The 21,454-nt window shown below is 37.0% G+C and overlaps 1 protein-coding gene, 1 long non-coding RNA gene and 1 pseudogene across 2 annotated transcripts; 2 read left to right on the forward strand and 1 right to left on the reverse strand.

Annotated features, from left to right (window-relative positions):
* Positions 1-3,275: 3,275 nt before the first annotated feature.
* LOC113336653 lies at positions 3,276-4,181 on the reverse strand (annotated as a pseudogene).
* Positions 4,182-7,970: 3,789 nt separating this feature from the next.
* LOC113336728 lies at positions 7,971-12,678 on the forward strand. The gene is made up of 2 exons (XR_003354001.1): positions 7,971-8,174; positions 12,266-12,678. It is a non-coding gene; the product is annotated as an uncharacterized LOC113336728 (long non-coding RNA).
* Positions 12,679-18,464: 5,786 nt separating this feature from the next.
* Positions 18,465-20,423, forward strand: LOC113336727. The gene is made up of 2 exons (XM_026582396.1): positions 18,465-18,640; positions 19,945-20,423. The coding sequence occupies exons 1-2, from the start codon at positions 18,481-18,483 to the stop codon at positions 20,208-20,210; spliced, it is 426 nt and encodes a 141-aa protein (XP_026438181.1). The 5' UTR covers positions 18,465-18,480; the 3' UTR covers positions 20,211-20,423.
* Positions 20,424-21,454: the final 1,031 nt, after the last annotated feature.

The following is a 21,454-nucleotide window of genomic DNA, read 5'->3' on the forward strand; positions in this document are numbered from 1 at the left end:
CCAAATTATAAATAATCCTTTTAGAACCAGCTCTACCATTACACCAAGAAAATTCAAGATCACTTTTTGGAGCTTGTATAAGACAGCAAAAATCTATGCAATCCTAAAAATCACTCTTAGCAGAGTAAAGAGGACTTCTACCACCTTTCTTCTCATCCACAGATAAAACAGAATTGAAATCACCCAATAGAAGCCAGGATTTATTTAATAACCAAATATCACATAAAATTTGCCACAACTCCCTTCTATTAAAAGTATAAGAATTATCATAGACACCAATAACCAAAACTCCACCAATTTCAACAGTAATAGATTGGCTTGAAGAGCCAATAACAGAAGGAGAACTAATAGAACAGTTCCCAAACAACCAGATGTTACCTTTACTATTATCATCATAGGCATTGTGAATAATCTTGTGATTCATACCAGGAAGTTTAATAATATTCTTCTTAAATTTAATTTTAGGCTCTACAACCCAAACCAGAGAGGGATTATTAGAATTAACTGAAGAATGAAGTTTGTCTTTGGCCTTTTGTCTTTTAAAGCCTCTGAGATTCCAAAAAATTACTTTCATTTAAAAGGAGGGGGAAGAAAAAGGAGGAGAGAAACCCCATTAACCACATGTTTAAGAACCTCTCTACTGCCTTTCCTAGTGACAATAGTTTTAGTAGGTTTTGGAGGAGGTTTTTTCTTAGAAGCTCCAGCCACCTAACTAGTCTCTCCAATATCAGTAACACAGGGAATGGAGATTTCTATATTAGGCATAATAGTAACATTTTGAGAAATAGTACCAATTCCAATAAGCTTGAAGTACTAACCTCCTTAATTTCACCACCTTCAGAGCTAGAATCATCATCATTATTATCCCGAATAATTTCATATTTATCGGGGCTTAAAGGAATACCATAATTAGGATTAATAGCAGTATCTACCTTTTGGGATGTAACCAAAAACTCCAGATTGAGAGGGTCCACAAGTAATGAAGGAGGATCCCCTGATGTAATTAATTTAGGTGGCAATGAAGGTTGTGGTATCTCAGGAACTTATATAGTTGAAGATGAAATAATTGGAGTTAGAGTGATAAAAGAATTAGGAGAGACATTTCCATTATGTTTTTTTGGAGAGGTAGGAGTATGATTGACATTGTCTCCTGCAGTAGTTTGTTTGTTGAATCTACATTCAGCTGAAAAGTGTCCAACAATCTTACACTTACCACAAAATTTAGGTAAGTTAGTAAGAATTACCCCCTGAGAGAAATCTCCATATCTGGTGATGATCCATAGCTTATTAGGAATTTGTTTTGCTAAATCCACCTCAATAAAAACTTAACATAAAAACCGCTCCGGTAATTTAAAATAGCTGCATCAACCTTTACTGGATTCCCGATTTCTTGCTAATCGTGAATAGAGTTTTTTCATCCCAATACTCCAAACTTCAACCAGGAAATTGTACCCAAACCATTGCCTTAGAAGTACGCTGATTTTTCGATCTAAAATTAGGGGTCCAGTTCCTAAGATTAAGAACTTGATCAAGAACTTCCCATCCGCCAGATTTGATATAAGTTTTATCTTCATCAGTATCTAATTTGATAGTAAAAAAAACCTTTACCCAATGGAATCATTTGACATTGACCCTTTAAGCTCCACTATTTTTCAAAATAGACATTGCTTCTGAAAATTTAAGACGAAGAAGATCAAGCCTACCAATTAAAGAAAAACGCCATGATTCATATCTATCATTATCCTGTTCATCAATCAGATTAACAGAAGGATGACTAGCAGAATTTTTTGAAAGATATACTATTGATGGTTCTATTTCAGATGCATCGATTTTTTTCCTCATAAACCATATTTAACCACCAAAAGAACATAAATTATTACACAAAAAACCCCTAATATTAACCAGATGGGGAAATTGAAGCACCAATCATTGAGATATGAAGAAGAAGCACCTGAATTAATGTTGTGTTGACCTTGAAAATGGAAGAGCGAAGAAAAAATGGGGGTTGAGTCGATCCTCGATTCACGGAGCTGAACACAGACCGATTCCCTCCCTTTTAAGTCTATTTCGTGTTTTTTTTTTCTTCATTGAAACCAAAATCATGTTTTTTAAAATCCAACTCAAACCTTATAAAATTTTCTACACAATAGAATTCATAACAAGAATAAAGAGAAAAATCATGTTTCTAAACCCTAGAACAAAAGTAGTAGAGAAGATTATCGAATAGCCCCCTTTTAAGAGAAAACTCTTATGTTTTATATGTTTCTCAATTTCCATAAGGATACTCTCATTGCAAAATTAGGTCAAGCCTCTCCAAGTGGTCCACCAAACCCATGTGTGCAAAATATCTCTTCTAGAAATTCTGGGTCCAAAACAGGATCGCCAGATTGCTGATGTCATCGTCGTAATCCAATGACCGGAAAACTGACTCTGACCGCCTTCATCATCAGAAACTATCACCATCAAATGCATACTCCAGCAGTTCAACTCTACTTATCTGCAGTTCAAACGTTCACAAGAATCATCTAATCCAATTCTTTATTTCTTGCGAAAACATACCCAAAAGCTTGACTCGTAGCTCATATATCCGGCCGCAACTCTTGCATCCAACATGCTCTATCTTTATGATTCACTGAAACTTTGCGATTCCTACTTTCGGTTCCAAAATACGGTAACCAGAACTAGTATCACTGGTTCTCCATTCTCGCTTACTTTTCGCACTGTTTCTGCAGTTCTTAAATTCCCGTGCAGTTTTTATTTCACAGATCAGGCCATATTACTCATCCCATCATTCAAACACAATCCCCTCCAGAAGCATAGTAACAACTGCTATACCTTGCTACTCTCACGGCTCATAACTCATCATACCAATCCTTATCTGCTCGGTCTCGAGGCTGTTGAAACAGTGGCAGCAACACCACTTCTCTTCTTTGATTCACACATCCATTCTCTTTGATATCTCGCGCCTAATTTTTTTTCCAAATCCTTCCATGCAATCATTAAGTCCATATACAAATTCAGATAGAACCCAATCTTCTAACTCCACCAGCTCCATTTCCTGCAATGACTGCTTGAAATATAAAAACACCAGCCTCGACAGCAACACCATCACCATTTCCACTCATGACTTCTCTGTAATCCATAATTTTATCTCAGATACCAATAACACATCTCTCCATTCTTGCTTCTGAAACATCGTCAATTCAATCCAATATAAGCCAACATACAAACAAAGTCTTCTACACAATTGACTAGTCATTCACAGCAAAAAAAATTTATTCAGGTTGGCGTTTCCATAAGAAATTGGTCGCCTCGATCCATCCAGGGTTAACCAAGAATTTCTGATGTCTTTTTGCCCAGTGAGATTTCTTTGTCCCCACATCTGTTGAAATAACATGCGTGACAGATGAATTGAGTTATTCACAACAAATGGATCCCAAATCCTGTGCAACCCTCCATCGTTTCTGGTTCTCAGCCTTTTCTCCGATTGGCCAAACACCGCTGAAAACCAGTTTGCATCCCTTCAAAACTTCTCTGCGAACTGTTTTCAGTACTTGTCTGACATCTCTCTCCATGAGATCATCATGACACTCAAAGTCAAAGAATAGTTGGTGTATCTGTTACAGAACCCGAAGAATTGTTGCCAATTAATGCACCGCCAGACTCACTCTCGTTCCTCTTTACTTGTGAAAGAGACTTTTGGTTAAGACCAAACGAGCGGCCGCTTGAAGAAAAATAATGATACCTATCCATGAGGATCAGGTTTTCCTTGTGTTTATGCCAGACATGTTCGGTGTCGTCGAGGACCACTACAACACTCTCTGAACCAAGAACCACATCAAGACCTTTTTGATGTTTCTTGGTGCAATCATCCTGGGAAATGACTCTCTAGTTGAAGTATGCGTTATCTGGATCAAGTAGCCGTGCCATTTCTATTGCATAACGCTGTTCCCCCATCGTGTATATGTACAGTTCAAACAGACTGCTGGATTGTTTAAGGAAATCCCTGACAAAATGACATGCTATAATTAATCTATTGCAGAATCGAGATATGAGATAATTAAAGCATCATACTCGTTTTGGAGGTATATAGTCAGGGATCAGCGAGCAACGTGATGTTCTGAGGGCGTTCACCTCTCTAACAAACAATTATGTCTAGAGAACCGCCCAGTTCTATACATGGTCTCTCTATGAAGTCAGGAATCAACGAGCAATGTGATGTTCTAAAGGCGTTCAGCTCTCTAACAAACGATTATGTCTAGAGAACCGCCCAATCATTTGATTCTTCGATAGAGGTGGGTCTATCTACGTAGTCAGGATCAACGAGAAACGTGATGTTCTAAATGCGTTCAGCTCTCTAACAAACGATTATGTCTAGAAAACCTCCCAATCATGTGATTCTACGTAGAGGTTATGATGAAATGTATGCAACATTGAATGCTCAGCTGGGAGGCCTTTCGAGAAACATAATCATCATGGCTCTGAGAGGAATGTTCGGTCAGTCAGAGATCGTGAAATGGTTCAGGGATCGTAAATCATGAATCATCACATACATTCCTGAAGCCAGGTCAGAAACACCCAGTATCAAGATTTTATGATTTTAGCCCTTGCTAAAAATCCACCATCAACAAAGATCTACAATCAGTAGCATTTCTACTAAGACCTACCAAATAGTGAAGATGAAGAGAGTGGGCATGCTTACTGAAATTCCAAGGTTGAGGTTTGAGGATAGTCTTTTGTGGGCCTTGATGTTGAAATTTTTAAAGGACTCAGTACGCTGACAATAAGATGCTGCCACAGCTATGAATTCCATCAAGAGCTCAACTCATTTTCCATATCCTCCATCATTGAGGACAAGGATGATTTGAAGGAGTAGGATTTGTCATAAACCTGTTATTAGAATGAAGGGTATATTTGGTGGTTCCTTATTATTAGAGGGGTAGTTTAGATAGTCAGGTTTACGAGTTGTATTCCAGCTATTAGGATGCGTTCTGATATAAGAATCGGTATCAAGTAATGAAATGAAATAATGTTCTTCTCCCCCAAATATCGTCTGTTCTCTCTTTCCCTAATTCGTCTAAGTTTTCTCCTAACCCTCTAATTCCTTATCCCCTTCTTCAATTATCTATATCCTTAGAGATTTATCATGTTTCTGAGCACCAATTGTAGTGTAGATCACTACACTCATCTCTTGTGATTCCACAATAACTTGTTCGACTTCCATATCGTTAGGTTATTGTGTGGTGATTGATAATTTAGGTTTCACACGGAGTTGTAAGACCAGATTATCAATTGGTTCCTGTGCACCTTGATTTATCATTAGACGGAACAAAAATTTATAGGTATTTATGTGGGAGACAGATTTATTTATTGGAATAAACTTTTCTGTGGGAGAAATATTGGTTTATAAGTCTTCGACATTTGGGTCGTAGTAACTCTTATTTGTGGGTGAGATCAGCTAAGGGAATCAAGTGCACATAATCCGATGTGGTTCAAGAGCCGTAAGGAACGCGACTGTACCTTAATCAGTGCGATATTGGTTAGCCTCAGCTACATTCCAGTCCGAAGTTAACTTGTAGTAGGCTAGTGTCTGTAGCGACTTAATACAATGTGGTGTTCAAGTCTGGACTAGGTTCTTGGGTTTTTCTGCATTTTTGGTTTCCTCGTTAACAAAATTTCTGGTATCTGTGTTATTTCCTTTCCGCATTTTATTTTATATAATTAAAATATCACAGGTTGTACGTAAATCAATCAATTGGTAAATCCGACTTTGTTGTTAGATAGAAATTGATTGACACTTGGATATTGGTCTTTGGTATCGTCCAAGTTATTTCTCTTATCAATCAGGCTCTCAGATTTCTATCTGATTGATTATAGATTGATTCGAGGAATTGAGATATAACTCTTGGATACTTTTCCGTGACTGACGCTGACTGTCTAGTTGACTCTCGTGGAATTGTGTTAGAGTTTTCCATACAGGTTCCCTAGCGAAATATTGGGTGTGGTTGTCAAAACCCCTTTTTTCAAATCTAATCAGATTTTTAAGTATAAATTAAACAAGGATATATTAGCCATTTTGAAAATAAATTTAAAGCGTGTTGTATTTTACTTCATAATGATTTGGATTTTGTCTTATTAGTAAGATGACAACGTCAGGATCTGATGAGTGCAATTTTTAGGGGAGAGCTCTGAGGATCAGGCGGCTTTAGAGTCGACTCAGTAGGAAATCGGTGAAATTTTTCTTAACGTTTTGATTTGATTTCTGTAATTTGTTTATGTATTCTTGATCGTTTTTTCATCTAATGTTTTCTTTCTATTATTTGATCTCATTTTAAATGTTATTAGGCCCTATATTTTTCTCTCTTTTCTGATCTATGTAACACTTTTTCGTTTCCTTCAACTTTATGTTCTTCATGGATTTCTAATTCAGTGATTTGCAGCACGTTGTGGATCTAAGTAGTGTACCGGTTGTGGTCGTTAAGGGGGCAGTGGTGCTATTTTGATTCTCTGATTCTCATTAGAAACGGTAGTGTTTCCCATACTTGAAGTATGGACATGTTCATCACCAACAATAGTCGGCATTATATACTGGTATCCATCATTATGATATCTCTCTTCTTGATCCATGAAGCAATAGGCTTCACTTCCGATAAGAGTTTTAATCCGCATTCAGATCTAGTTCATCATAAAAAACAATTGATCCTTCTTGGCAGCCGTGGAAGAGATAAGGGTAGTTTTGGAAATAACCCACATCCAAGGGCGCAATTCCTGGAAATTTCAAAATTTGAATTCCACCTTCCTAAAATAAAGCTCCTTACCTGTGAGATTTCCTATAACAAAAATCTTTGGAATATCTCAACAATATACATTATTCTAGGAAAGAATATCTCTAAAATTAAAGTCAATGGTCGAAACCCTAATCCTCACCTTGTTTATATAGTTCGATATCTAAGAAGGAAAAACTCATCTTCACAAACTTGCTTCTTCAATCGAGAAAGAAATTGCCTTTCAACCTTCATAAGTATGTCGCAAGGTTCAAGACATCAACTAGGTGCTCTCACAAAAAGGTTTAATGCTTCAACTCTGGGAGGTGCAAATCCTAATCGCTCTAGAGGTAGTCTAATTTTTGAAGAAGAAATAACGGCAGCTGCCAACAAATGGAAGAACTGCCTTATTGGGAAGATCATATCTAAAGATGATATTGTGCTTGAAAAGGTCCAAAGAGATGTTAGCATAATATGGAGAAGACATAGGAAAGTCGAGATCAATACTATGGGAAGAAATTTGTACGTGTTCAAGTTTAGAGCTGCAGAAGATGTTGCTGAAGTTATGAAAAACGTTCCATGGATCATCTACGAACACTTGGTGGTTCTCAAACCATATGAAAACTCAATTCCTCTTGATGAATATGTGTTCACTCATCAAACCTTTTCTGTTATGATAAAAGGTTTGTATCTGGAACACCTGGATGAAGGCATTATCAACAAACTCTGCGAAGACATGGGAAGGAAGATAGCTGAAGAGGGCTCCAGAGGCTACACAATACGTGGTAGAGTTGTCTCAGCAAAGATAGAGATCGACCTCAGTCAACCATTGAAAAGAGGTAACTGGTTACTTACAGCTGCTAATCAAAAAGTATGGGCTCGCTACCACTTTGTGAAACAACCCAGGAAGATCTGTACGGATTGCTTTACAATTGCATATAATGATGAGCTATGTGAAGAAAGAGCTTGGAACATATTCATCTTTGGCATGACTGAATCAACTTTTCAAGAGTACTATGCGAAACACGCTCACATGGTTCAAAATATGCTCAATAATTCAGCTGAAACCAGTGGTCTAATGAACTGGGCAATGGTATCTCTGGTGCAACAATCGGGTCAGGCGGGTCGGATGAAGACGATTCGGATCCAAGGAAAAATAAGAGAAGTAGAGACTCGGGACTAGAGGACAATTATGTTCTTCAAGACATGAACTCCACAAACCATAACTCCAGTAGCGGCAATTTTACCTCTGTAATCATTCACGGAAGAGGAGATCAATCAGAGATCGAAGATACCAGTATTGATGGTGGTGACATGAACATGGTAGATGTAGAGAATGGATCTAGAGAATAAAACAACCTTCAGTTCCATCCCTCAGCTACAGATCAATCAACTAGTGCGGCAAATCAGGTTTTTATAATCTCTTCCCTTCTGTTTAAGAATTTCCCCATCTTTAATTACACAATTTCTCATTATACTTCTGTTTTCTTGATTGATTTGCGGGTGATTTTAATTTCTAGGGTTTTCCAATTTACTAGATTTAGACCTAAAACCATCATTCAGTTATCTCTCTCTCAATCCTTTACGACTTTAAACACCTCTATTGGATTAGGTTGTCTCACTATTGGTTTCCTTACTGTGATTCTGTTAACCAAATTTCTGTGAATTGGGTGTTTATCAACTTGCTTAATTGTACCCCCTGTTACTACTTTCATTGCAAAATTTCTGGCAGCAAACTAAAGCATCGTCTTTTTAATTCTTATTTCCCCAAAATGAGAATTATGTCGTGGAATTGTCAGGGATTCGGCAACCCTTCTACCAGAAAGTCACTTTGGAATTTGATCAGAGGTCAATGCCCTGACATGATATTCCTGTGTGAAACCAAGAATGAATCTTCTAAGATGAATCAATATCTTAGGAGATTCAATTACCCCAACTCCTGGGTTTTCCCTTCTATAGGTAGAGCTGGCGGCATTGCCTTGATCTGGAAAACTGGTTTTGATTGTCAAATTGTTCATAACACGGATAAGATGATAAATGTCATAGTCTCACATAACCTTAGTAAACCTGAATTCCTAATCACTTTTCTTTATGGTTCTGTATACCATGAAGAAAAGATGGAGAAATGGAGATATATTAGTGAAATTGGTAATCAAATTGATCATCCTTGGGTTATCATAGGTGATCTTAACATTACTATGCATGCCCAAGAAAGATCTTCTTTAACTACTCCCACTACTATTGAATACCCAGAAATTCAGTCGATTTTAGATAATGCAGACTTGTCAGATTTAGGTTACATAGGCAATAAGTTTACTTGGAACAATAGACAATCTGGCACCAACTGTATTTATGCTAGACTTGACAGGGGACTGGCTAATGGCCACTGGCTATATCACTATGGCTCTACTCCTGTAAGTCATATTGACACTATTGGCAGTGACCATATCCCTATTATCTTGGAGACTAATTCATTGTCTTACAAAGGTAATAAGCCCTATAGGTATTTTAAATGCTGGAGTAGCGATCCTTCTGTTAGAGAAGTCATTAAAAATGCTTACTCTAAGGAGTTCAGAGGGTCTTCATCTTTTCAACATACCAACAAGTTAAGGAATGTTAAACATGAGTTGAAATTATGGAACCTTAATCAATTTGGCAATATTGATAATAAAGTTATAACTCTCAATAGTCAACTCCATGATCTTAATATTCAGCCACATTCTCTCAATAATGTGGATTTGATTAAACAAGTAGAGTTTGACTTAGAGCACTGGCAAAAAGTTCAAGAAGAATTCTATGCCCAGAAATCTAGACAAGAATTCTTTAAATCCTTTGATAGGAATACTGGTTTTTACCATAATTATGCCAATAAAAGGAAACACTTTAATCATATTAGTGCTCTTAAATTGGATAATGGGCAGTGGGTTAATGATAGAGCTGATCTTGAAACCCTATTGGTAAACCATTTTAGTTCTATTGGGACTTCTTTTAATCCTTATAGAAATCCTGACATTCTCAATTGTATAGATCCCTGTATTACAAGTAATGATAATTTAAACCTGCTTAGACCTGTTACTAAGCAGGAAATTATGGATACCATTAACCAGATGAAGCCTTGGACTGCCCCAGGGCCTGATGGTTTTCCCCCAGGGTTCTACAAAGAGAATTTAGATCTCCTAATTGATGATATCTGGAACACCATTAATAGTTTCTTTAATTCCAGGTTTCTTCTTAAGGAGATGAACCACACTTTTTTGTCTTTAATTCCAAAAGTAAACAACCTCTCTAGTCCTTCAAAGTTTAGACCTGTATCCCTGTGTAATGCTAATTACAAAATAATCTCTAAGATTATTGTAAATAGGATGAAACCACTCTTGAGCAAAATGATTAGCCCTTTTCAGGCTGCATATGTTCCAGGGAGGAACATTCAAGAAAATGTCATTATTGCTCATGAGCTAGTTCACACAATGAAAAGGAAAAGGAAAAAGGACAAATGGGGTGTCATGGGCCTTAAACTTGATATGTCTAAGGCCTTTGACAGAGTTGAATGGCCTTATCTTAGAGACATTTTCCGTGCTTTTGATTTGTCAGAACATTGGTGTGACCTTATTCATCAGTGCATTAGCACTACTAGCATTTCCATCTTGTTAAATGGCTCTCCTTGTAAAACTTATAGACCTACTAGGGGTCTGAGACAGGGAGACCCCTTGTCTCCCTATCTCTTTATTATTGTCATGGAGTCATTTTCTAGATATATTTATCATGCTGAATCTTGCAATCTTATTCATGGTCTAAAGGTCACTAAAGATGCTCCAAGTATCAGTCACCTGCTCTTTGCAGATGACTGTCTCATTTTTGCTAAAGCTTGTCATAAGGAAGCCAATAATCTTATAAGTTTAATTAAGGATTTTAGCAATGCCTCAGGACAGGTTATTAATTTTCAGAAATCTGGTTGTTTCTTTAGTAACAATGTGCACCCTGATCATGCTGTCTCCCTTATAAATGATTTAAAAGTCAAAAAGATAGCTCTTAATGAAAAATACCTTGGAATACCCTTATTCATCTCTAGATCTAGATCTGAGTCTTTCAACCATCTTAATGAGCACTTTGATAAAAGAGTAGCTAAATGGAAAGGAAAACATTTTAATCAAGCTGGTAGGTCTGTGATGGTTCAAAATGTCTTAAAATCTTCTCCTATCTATCATATGAACACCTTTTCAATTCCAGATAATATCATTGACAGTATGGAGTCTTCTCAGAGAGACTTCTGGTGGGGTAAGTCTACAGCTGGTGGTCTCTACTTGAGAGGTTGGCCTAGAATTTGTTCTCATAAATATCAAGGTGGCCTAGGGTTTCGCAACCTTAAACATGTTAACCTTTCTCTGTTAACTAAAACTGCTTGGTATGTCATTCATAACCCTGATGCTCTTTGTGTTATCATCCTGAGATGCAAGTATTTTAAACATTGTCATCCTCTTCATAGTTCTAAGAAGGTTGACTGTTCTTGGCCTTGGAGAAGTATTCGTCGAGGTCTAGAAGTGATAAGAAATAACTCCATTTGGGAGGTTAGGAATGGTGATAGTATTTCTGCTTTTAATGATAATTGGATTCCAAATGTTGTTGAACCCAAATATGTCTCTAACCCTAATCCCCAACTTGCTGTCTCCGAATTCATTGATAAGGAAACAAAAACTTGGAAGGTTGAGTTAATTAATGCCTTTTTCACACAACAAAATGCTAGCAATATTGTTGGTATGAGAATTCCCTTATCTGGTTGTGATAGAATCATTTGGCCGCATACTAAAAACGGCTTGTTCTCTGTTAAGTCTTCCTACCAAGTTATTTCTGGCCAAAATGTCTTCATGAATAATCCTCAGAGTGTTAACCTTGTTTATAAAAGCCTATGGAGCCTGCCTATATTACCTATGGTTCAGATCTTTGTTTGGAAATGCTATGAATATATTTTACGTGCCAAAACTGTTCTTGCTAGATTCGGTAATGGTCATGACATACTTTGTAGCATGTGCAATTCTGGTTCTCATGAATCACCTGAACATATTATTCTTCACTGTGATTTCTCTAAGGTTGTTTGGTCTCTAACACCTTTTGCAGATGCTATTGAACAAGATAGTTCTTTGAATATTAATCTGAAAGACTGGGTCACTAAATGGCTTACAGATGTTGCAATAAATAAGAATGCAAGTGTTGTATTTTCTATTGCTTGGAGCATTTGGAAAGATAGATGTTACCATTTTTTTAGGGGAAAAATCTTAATCATCATTTAACTGCTAGACTCTCTCTTAAGGTTGTTAATGATACTGAACTATATCTGCACAACTCTGATACTCATGTTAATACTAGATCAGTTCCTGTTGTGGATAAAACAATTGATCAAGTTACTAGCTCTTTGCCTATTGATTGTCATGTAGTTTTCAGTGATGCTGCCTATGATAAAGATACTAACCTATCTGGTATTGGTTTGGTCTTGACTGACCTTGCAGGCTCATTTATCGGATGCAAGCTCAAAGCCGGGAATGTGAGGAATGCTGAAGAAGCTGAAAGTCTGGCCTTGTTTGAAGCAGTGAATTGGGCAAAAGACAAAGGCCTAGATAAAGTATGCTTTGTCACTGATGCTAAAGCAGTTATAGACTCTTTTAATTCTAGTAATAGCCAATTGCACTGGGAAAATAAAACAGTCATAGATGACCGTAAATCAATCATTTCTTGTTTTAGTCTAGTTAGATTTGAATTTCTAAAAAGAAACAATACTATGTTGGCAGACAAAGCTGCAAAGTTCTGTAGAAGGTCTAGAACCTCTGGGGAATGGATGGGGTACATCCCTGAATTCCTAAACTCTACTATGTAACTTTCTCAGTTAATATAATTCATTGATGGGGTACATCCCTGAATTCCTAAACGCTACTATGTAACTTTCTCAGTTAATATAATTCATTTTTTCTAGCAAAAAAAAAGTTTTAAAGGTTTGTGCCGAACTGATCACAAAGGGACGGGTCAGGCCCTGGTATGTTTCTAGATTATTCGGAAGGAGCCGACTCCTTTATTTAGTTTCGTTTGATATTAGAACTTGTTTTTAGGGTTGTATAGAGGATTATTGAAGTACTAGGTTAATCAATCAATTTCTTTGCTTTCAAAAACAGCGATCAAACATCGATCAATTTCTTTGTTGATAGATATAGATACTATGTGTTGGTGCAAAAATTGATCACCCCAACAATCTTCGAGATGCGTGAAAGTTGATCCAATCGCAACCATTGATGAAGAATCTCCAAAGAATTGATGAAAAGAGGTGGGGGTACCTGCGAAAACACTCCGATGCTAAAGTCAGCGGATGTTCTATGCAAGTGTATTGTGGTGAAAGGAATAGAATTATGTACCTTTTGATTTGAGATTTTGCCTCTCTATATATAGATGTAGTTTTAGGGTTTTGATAGTTATCCAAATAACCTCACTCATCCGTATAAATCCCAAATAACAACCAGATTCATGATAAACTCTAATATTTATCATAATCTTCACTTATCCCAAATAATTATTATCTTGAATTATAACTACTTCAGATAAATATCCTCTTTTATCAGGATTTATCTTAAATAATATTTAATAATAACTATTCCATGAAAATCTTAACCTCTTTTATTTAAGATCTTTTAACCCATGGACTTTTGGGCTTCAATAACAAGCCAAGTCTACAATAAATCGAATTGGTCATCCATATTAAGCTAAGTGGGTTTCCATAATAAATCCACCTATTTCCATAATAAACCAAATCCAGGCTTCCATAATAACCCTTGTGGGTTTCCATAACAAACCCACCGGTTTCCATTACAAACCCACCGGTTTCCATAATAAACCAAATCCAGGCTTCCATAATAAGCCTTGTGGATTTCCATAACAAACCGACCGGTTTCCATAATAAACCGGATTTAGGCTTCCATCATAAGACTCATGTGATACGCACGGACGTTATTTTAATAGGGTACAAACATCACCCCCTCTTAATTCTCAACTTGTTGATGGATTAAGAAAATCAAAAGAAGAACTAACCTTCGCGGCTCGTTCAAATTCACCATATGATGTTTACTCGATAACCTTTCATGGCCTTGGCCAGCTTGTTGTGTGGATTTTCCCCAAAGTTAGCTTAATAATTCGAAGCACCAAAAATGTACTCAATCATTTCATAAGCCATTGTTCTTTAATCACCAAACACGTTCAAAGTACCAACAACGTACTTAAAACTCCATATAGTATTACCCAATCGCCAAACAGATCATCATGTTATGTTCTCTTGCTCTTCCATTAGCTAACACATGACCTAAGTGTTGGTCTTGTAAATCTTCTCTAATCTCATCTCCCACCCTTATGGTGAATGAAGCATTTCCTTGGTTTTCTCTTTGATAGAAAAACGCTCCAATTTATCTCTTTAATAGAAAAATTATCAGGATCAAATTAATAATTCAACTTCGACTTTGAGAACATACCTCACTTGAATGCAGTTTGCTCCCGTAATTTACTAGGCACATTGGTTGCCCACTTGTTCCCGTACTGTCCTAGAACTTGCTGACTCAATGCTCGTGTGTCCGTGAATAATAAATATACGACAATCTCTGGTGTATGGGTTAACTGTCTCTAGCTTTTCGTCGTACATTTCCTTTCTTTCGCTCCACCTCCTTTACTAAACGCTTCTCGTTTTCTTTTTCTCTCTATTAGAAAGAAATTGCAGTTATTTCCTTGATAAGCAAAACATTTTGTTTTTCTCTTTATTAGAAAAACATTGCAAGAATTTCCTTGATAAGCAAAACACTTTGTTTTTCTCTTTATTAGAAAAACATTGCAAACATTTCCTCCGCATGTGTTCTTCAACATTTTTCCTTTGCTCCTTTCGCTCCATTATAGCTTCAGCTTAATTATATTGTAATAATTTGTTTTCGCCTTTCTCTTCACTAGAAAGACATCGCAACAATTTCCTTCATAACCAAAATACTTCTCCTTTGTCTTTCTCTTTTATATAAAGACATTGCAAGTATTCCCTTCATAATTAAAATACTTCGCCTTTGATAACTAAAATATCTCGCCATTGTCTTCCTCTTTATTAGAAAAAAATTGCACGTATTTCTTTAATAAATACATGCAAAAAGTTCTCATTTGTGATTATAAATTCGCTTTTATTATGTAACAACTAGTGAGGACTTACCTCCTCGAGCGTTCGTTCCTTCCATCTTAGTCGCCCCCAGTACTTGCCACGATACTGAAAAAGATGTCTTCTATTATTCGACTTCTTTAAAAATTTTGGTTTTGATTGCATGCTAGGCGTCACATTAGCCGCCCCCGGTATCTATAGAGATATTCCCTAATAGAAAAGACGCCCTCATGTGAAGCAACGACTATATCTACTATATCTAGATCCTCACTTGCTAGAATGATCTGAGCTGGTGGTATCTTTTCCGTTGCCATCTTATTTCTGGGTTCATGGCACCGTGCTTAATGAAGTGGTATTATGCTGACATTGCATAATAATCTCCAACACGTGAGGCTTGACAAGTGTCACAAGTCTATATGCTTTATTATTAGACCCATAGCCAACGTGTTAATCCTGTCTTTATAACACTTCCATCAGATCCTTGGTGGATCTTATTAACTCCACCACTTGAGTCATAAGCCCACGTGTTAATATTTCTATATATATCACAGAAAAGACACGTCCCCTCATGATTCCATAAGTGACCAGCTTGGTATAATATCAGCGTTTTGCACTCTCTGCGTACTCCAGCGACAACCTCTAGGGCCAGTAAGAATCCGGTTCCTTGTAAAATTAAGAACTTGGCTTTCTTTGAGACTTCGTTCTTATCAAACTCTGAGCCTTTATTGCTTGTATACCACTGTTCCTTTCATTATATAGATATGGAAGAACAATGGTCGTAATATCACATCTGAAGCTGTCCTCTTCTTGCTAACTTCCCTGGATCTAGTATGCATATATACCCCTTTACTAGATATATATATGAACTTTTTACTCCATCCATTATAAAAGAATTTATCCTTCACTTGTGAGAAACACTTCTGATATTGCAATTCCGTCCTGATTACGGCGTTCGCGGACGATATCTCTAAATGGCACTCCGACAAATGTCGGTCCTTCGAGGCGTACTGCTAGGATGCGCGTGGGTGGTCGTAGGTCTTATATTGCCAGACGTCCTGCATCCATAAGTGATTTTTCCTCTTCTCTCTTGAGTGGAACCACATTGCACAATGTCGAGCCTTCCATTTGTAATGCAACCACTGAGACAAAGACTCCACTTCCCATAATTATAAGTGACGATGAATCCGATATTGGACACACTCCTGCTGACAGTATTTTTTTTTATCATTGGAGTACACTTCAGCCACTCCGGCTCGCAAGCCAACACCTTCACCTCGCCTGCTGTTACGTGACGATCATTTCTTACCTATTTTGTATGAACCAAATTGAGAAGGTATTGCTTTTGGGGACTCTGTTGTGACTTGTGAGAGATCTAGACGTCGCTCGTGGCCTGCACACACGCTATATTAATCCATGACAAATATAACGTCATTGTGGATCCTCTCTTCACGTACCAAGCATGTCTGGCTTGATAAGTTCACCCACTCCCGTTCAGGCTAAATGGACCATGTCTGGCTTGATAAGTTCACGCTCCTTGTCTATCCCTCCCAGCCGTATAGTAATGATGATCATTATTAGTAATATAACGATCATAATAGCCGTCATCATGGTGATCATGGCTCCGATTATCGTCCCTGGCATTCTCATCTCTTCCTTCGTTACTTTGGCTACACCGTCAATGATCGTCAAGAGTTTCGTTCCATCTGCGTGGGTTGTCTTGCTCTCGGTGATGGTGTGATCTCTCACTCCCGGAACGAGGGATAGCTGTTTCTTCGATCTCCTTTCTTTTCTCTAACGCAATCTTAAGCCGTTTATTCTCTCTTTCAAACTCTTGCAAACGCTCCCTTACTGTCAGGTCGATAGGCGTTACCTGTGGTCTGTTAACCTGTGCAACCCGTGGGTTACTAACTCGAGCAGCTGGCGGGATATTAGCTTGCACGGTTTGTGAGACATTGACTTGAGAAGCAGATTGGACATTAGCCGGTTCAGCTAATGGACTGTTAACTTGAGAACGTACTCCTCTGTTAGCGATGTCTTCTTGTCGTCATTCATGGATGCTCGGGTGCTGTTCTTGAAACCCTCCTTGATGATGGAAACTTATGCTAGTGGTAGGAGGTGGCGACCTACGCATTGAAATGTAGTTCTCCCTGATTCTTGGAAAAGATCACTCTGAACGAGATCGAAAAGCCGATGCCGACAATGATGTCTCTCTCCCGTCCCTTTCATCATAGTCTCCTTGGACAGCAACACTCCTCGGAGTCCGAGGGTCTTCTTGTTGATTCAACAAAATTCTGATGGGTACATCTGTATCCATTTCAAGTTGATTTGCTTCTGACATATTCATACGTTTTTCTTTTAACTTGGCTTTTAACAACTTTGGCAGAACTTTCAGCGACTTTTTTGGATCTTCTGCAACTCCAAAAATGTTTAGAAAGTCTATGGATCTTCTGCAACTTTATGGATACATGGTGAAACTTTCCGCAACTTTTAGAAAGGTCCAGAACTTCCTGTAACTTTCTGGGAAGGTTTGAAACCTTATGAAACTTTCTGGAAAGGTTGTGAAACCTTCTGCAACTTTCTGGAAATGTTATGAAACCTTCTGCAACTTTTTGTAAGGTTGTGAAACCTTCTGCAACTTTCTGCTCACAATGACTTCGAAACCCTAGTTTCGAAAATCATTTGAGAATGACTTCTATCAACTGGGGAGCACGATCTTTTCTTCGTAGTCCTCTTAGTCGGCGCCAAAAGATGTTGGTGCAAAAATTGATCACCCCAACAATCTTCGAGATGCGTGAAAGTTGAACCAATCACTACCGTTGATGAAGAATCTCCAAAGAATTGATGAAAAGAGGTGGGGGTACCTGCAAAAACACTCTGATGCTAAAGTCAACGGATGTTCTATGCAAGTGTATTGTGGTGAAAGGAATAGAATTATGTACCTTTTGATTTGAGATTTTGCCTCTATATATAGGCAGAAAATAGATGTAGCTTTAGGGTTTTGATAGTTATCCAAATAACCTCTCTCATCCGTATAAATCCCAAATAACAACCAGATTCATGATAAACTCTAATATTTATCATAATCTTCACTTATCCCAAATAATTATTATCTTGAATTATAACTACTTCAGATAAATATCCTCTTTTATCAGGATTTATCTTAAATAATATTTAATAATAACTATTTCATGAAAATCTTAACCTCTTTTATTAAGATCTTTTAACCCATGGACTTTTGGGCTTCAATAACAAGCCAAGTGGGTTTCTACAATAAATCGAATTGGGCTTCCATATTAAGCCAAGTGAGTTTCCATAATAAACCCACCTGTTTCCATAATAAACCAAATCCAGGCTTCCATAATAAGCCTTGTGGGTTTCCATAACAAACCCACCAGTTTTCATAATAAACCAAATTCAGGCTTCCGCCTTGTGGGTTTCCATAACAAACCTTCCGGTTTCCATAATAAACCGACCGTTTCCATAATAAATCGGATTTAAGTTTCCATTATAAGCCTCATGTGATACGCCCGTACCCTATTTTAATAGGGTACAAACACTATGCAAACTCTATCGATAGATGCTATGCAAGGAGCAGGTTCAGCAGCGCAGACACGTCCTTCTCTGCCCATGTTTGGTGATGCTGTTAACGAAGATGTGGGTGCTAGAGCTACAGAGGTTTCTCCTGAAGCGATTCTTCTTGAAAGGCCTCGACCTCCTGGTTCGTTTTCCTCTTCCTCCTAACTCTTCCTTCTCTATTTTACGGTTTTATTATTAATATTTGCATAACAATCCCTTTACTGCAGTTTCATTATCTTATCTAATTTGATTATCAAATTGGATTCGATCGTAGGTTGTAACATTTATGGGTTTAGTTGTTAACTTTTGAAAAATCCTAATATTGATTCATAATATTTATCATAAAATTTAGGATTTATCATCTTAATTGGGGAGAACCATAAAAATCCTAATTGAATACAAAGTTGAAATCATAATAATAAATTTTCTGAGGTTGATTTTGCTGGTGTTTTGTTGTGCTTTAGATTTGGATCTTCTTTTGGAATCAGCACCCTGTGAAAAGATTATCCAATTTAGGTGCTCTTATCCATCAATCGTTTTTCGGACGAATACACAATCAATTTATTAGGTATTGAGTATTTTGGAAGTTGATTATAAGCACATATCTGTAAACAGAGCACAACTCTCGATTCACCGATTCTTCTCTGTTAGACCACATATTTTATTCTCCTTAAGCTGATACTATCAGCAATATATCCTTATAACCATTTAGTTAAGGGCTTTAGTTTTTATTTATTCCTAAACCTTCTTCATTATTTGTTTCCTGACATCCTATAAGATTTCTAGAATGTTATATGTTGGAAACCTTGATATCATTGTTTTGGAGCACTCTGTCTGAAACTTGTTACCTATTATATCTATCCAGCGAAAGCACATTCTAACCTAGGAATAATTCTGTTATTCAATCCTTGTTATGTTATCTGTTATCATCTTGTTTGATACAGAAGTTTTTGTCTCTATACCAGACTTACAAATTACCTATGTAGTATTATGTGTAAGGAAGTTAGGAAGAAAATGCTCACCTTATGTCATTTACAATAGGAAGAAAATGCTCACCTTATGTCATTTACAAGACTTTTGATTTACAAGGTTATTTGCCAGACAGAGTTCTGTTTCGGTTTTAAAAAACTGAATGCGTAAGAAGGGATGTAAAAACCTAAGACCACCTGTTGGTTTATTATCAAATCGAGTTCCTTTTTGTTGCTTTATGGCCTTGGGTTTAACCTTTGTGCACCTAGATCTTTGGATGAATTAGTTTAAAATCTTGATATTTCTAAACTTGCCGTAGTTGATGAGTTAAATTTGTTTTTCAGTCTTCTCAATGTTATTTTATACTTCTATTTTTTTTCTCGATCTTGTATCAGTTTCTTTATCTATTCCACAAAATATTTTGTCTTGTCAATAAATGAAATCTTAGTTACTAATATGGTTAAGCACTAAGCACAGGTAGCACAGATGATACCAAGGTTCCAGGTAGTCGCTTGTCAAATTTCAGAGGTGATATGCGGTGTTGGACCTGTGGTAAGAAGCGTGATCACTTGACACCCAATTGTCGTTATAGGGATATTGCTGTCCGACCTGAGAGTTACAAGGATCCTGCTGTCCCACCTGAGAGTTACAAGGATCCTGCTGTCCCGCCTGAGAGTTACAGTGGGTACGGTTATGGCAATCTCATCCTTAAGAATCAAATGGGGACTCCTAGGGCAAATTAGAATTAAAGAAGAAGCCTTTGCCAGCAAATTAGGATTAAAGAAGAAGGCTTTGCCTCATTTGTAAATCCTAAAATCTCAAGAGTTGGGTGTTACTTTAATACTTCTTGTTTATTTTGTTGTCTGCTAGGAGAGACTTTAATACTTTGTTTCTAATCACTTTCAGAGTGTATCTATTTGCTACTATGCTTCTGTTATACTCATCCTGCTTTTTTATTTGGTGTGCTTAATTTATTTTTACACTGACGAAAATATGGGAAAGCTTGGAGGCTTCAATGGGCTCCCTTTTCTTTTTCCCATTATTCAGGTTTACGTCCCGGCTAAATTGACCATGGCGGGGTTTTAGGCCCCAGTTGATTTGACCGGACGATTAACCTAATTATGACTAATTTTAACATGGGATCTACGTTTGACGTTGGATTTTCTAATCCACAGCCCTAATTTAACTAGATCAACAGGGCATCGGGACCGCACACCCCCACTAATTTATAGGCTCAACCATCTAGATTCTAACATTATCGTCGCTTATTTCGGCGTAGGGATTGGAATTTAACCTTTTCTTACCTCCTTCTTGGAACTTGATTAGAAATTAAGCAGTTTAGAATATGTTCTTGTGTTTCACTTTGGCAAGTTACTCATTTGTCACTAATGGTGTCTGAATATAGTCATTCAGCAATTCTGGTCAATATGTTTATGTTTTAAAATTTTCTCAACGTAAATATTGAAGAGGAATAATGTCATCATATGTCTCAAGATGATCAATATTCCGCATTTCAGTATTTTAGTATAAATGGAACTCGGTGTTTTCCTTTTTGGATGTTTTTGTTTTTAGTTATTCGAAGATACGATTGTTTTTCTTTTGGATACAGTTATTCAACAGTTGTGATAATGGAAGAATGACGATGGTGAAACTAAATTAGTAAACTGTATAGAATATTGGGCATAAAACGTAAACTAACATGCATAATAATTAATAAAAGAGATCCACCTTATTCCAATACTAAGTTGAAGCACGTTGATTGTATTCCATGCCCAAGATGATCAATATATATAGCATTTCAGTATAAATGGGATTGTCTTCTTCTTGGTCAATTGCAAAGGAGATTAGTGATGGTAACAAATGAATGATGACGGTGAAACTAAATAACATCCACCTGAATTTTCTGCATACGTAAATAAACCTGAACAATATGAGAGAAACAAGTGATTCATAAATCTCAAGCATTGTGGATATACATTTTTTTAAA

This window comes from Papaver somniferum, unplaced genomic scaffold, assembly GCF_003573695.1.
Source record: "Papaver somniferum cultivar HN1 unplaced genomic scaffold, ASM357369v1 unplaced-scaffold_154, whole genome shotgun sequence".
NCBI lineage: Eukaryota > Viridiplantae > Streptophyta > Magnoliopsida > Ranunculales > Papaveraceae > Papaver > Papaver somniferum.

Bases quoted from the DNA above. Each gene is read 5' to 3' on its own strand.
- LOC113336727 (XM_026582396.1), top strand. From the start codon at position 18,481: ATGCAAACTCTATCGATAGATGCTATGCAAGGAGCAGGTTCAGCAGCG. The intron at 18,641-19,944 runs GTTCGTTTTCCT...CACTAAGCACAG, and splicing joins TGAAAGGCCTCGACCTCCTG to GTAGCACAGATGATACCAAG.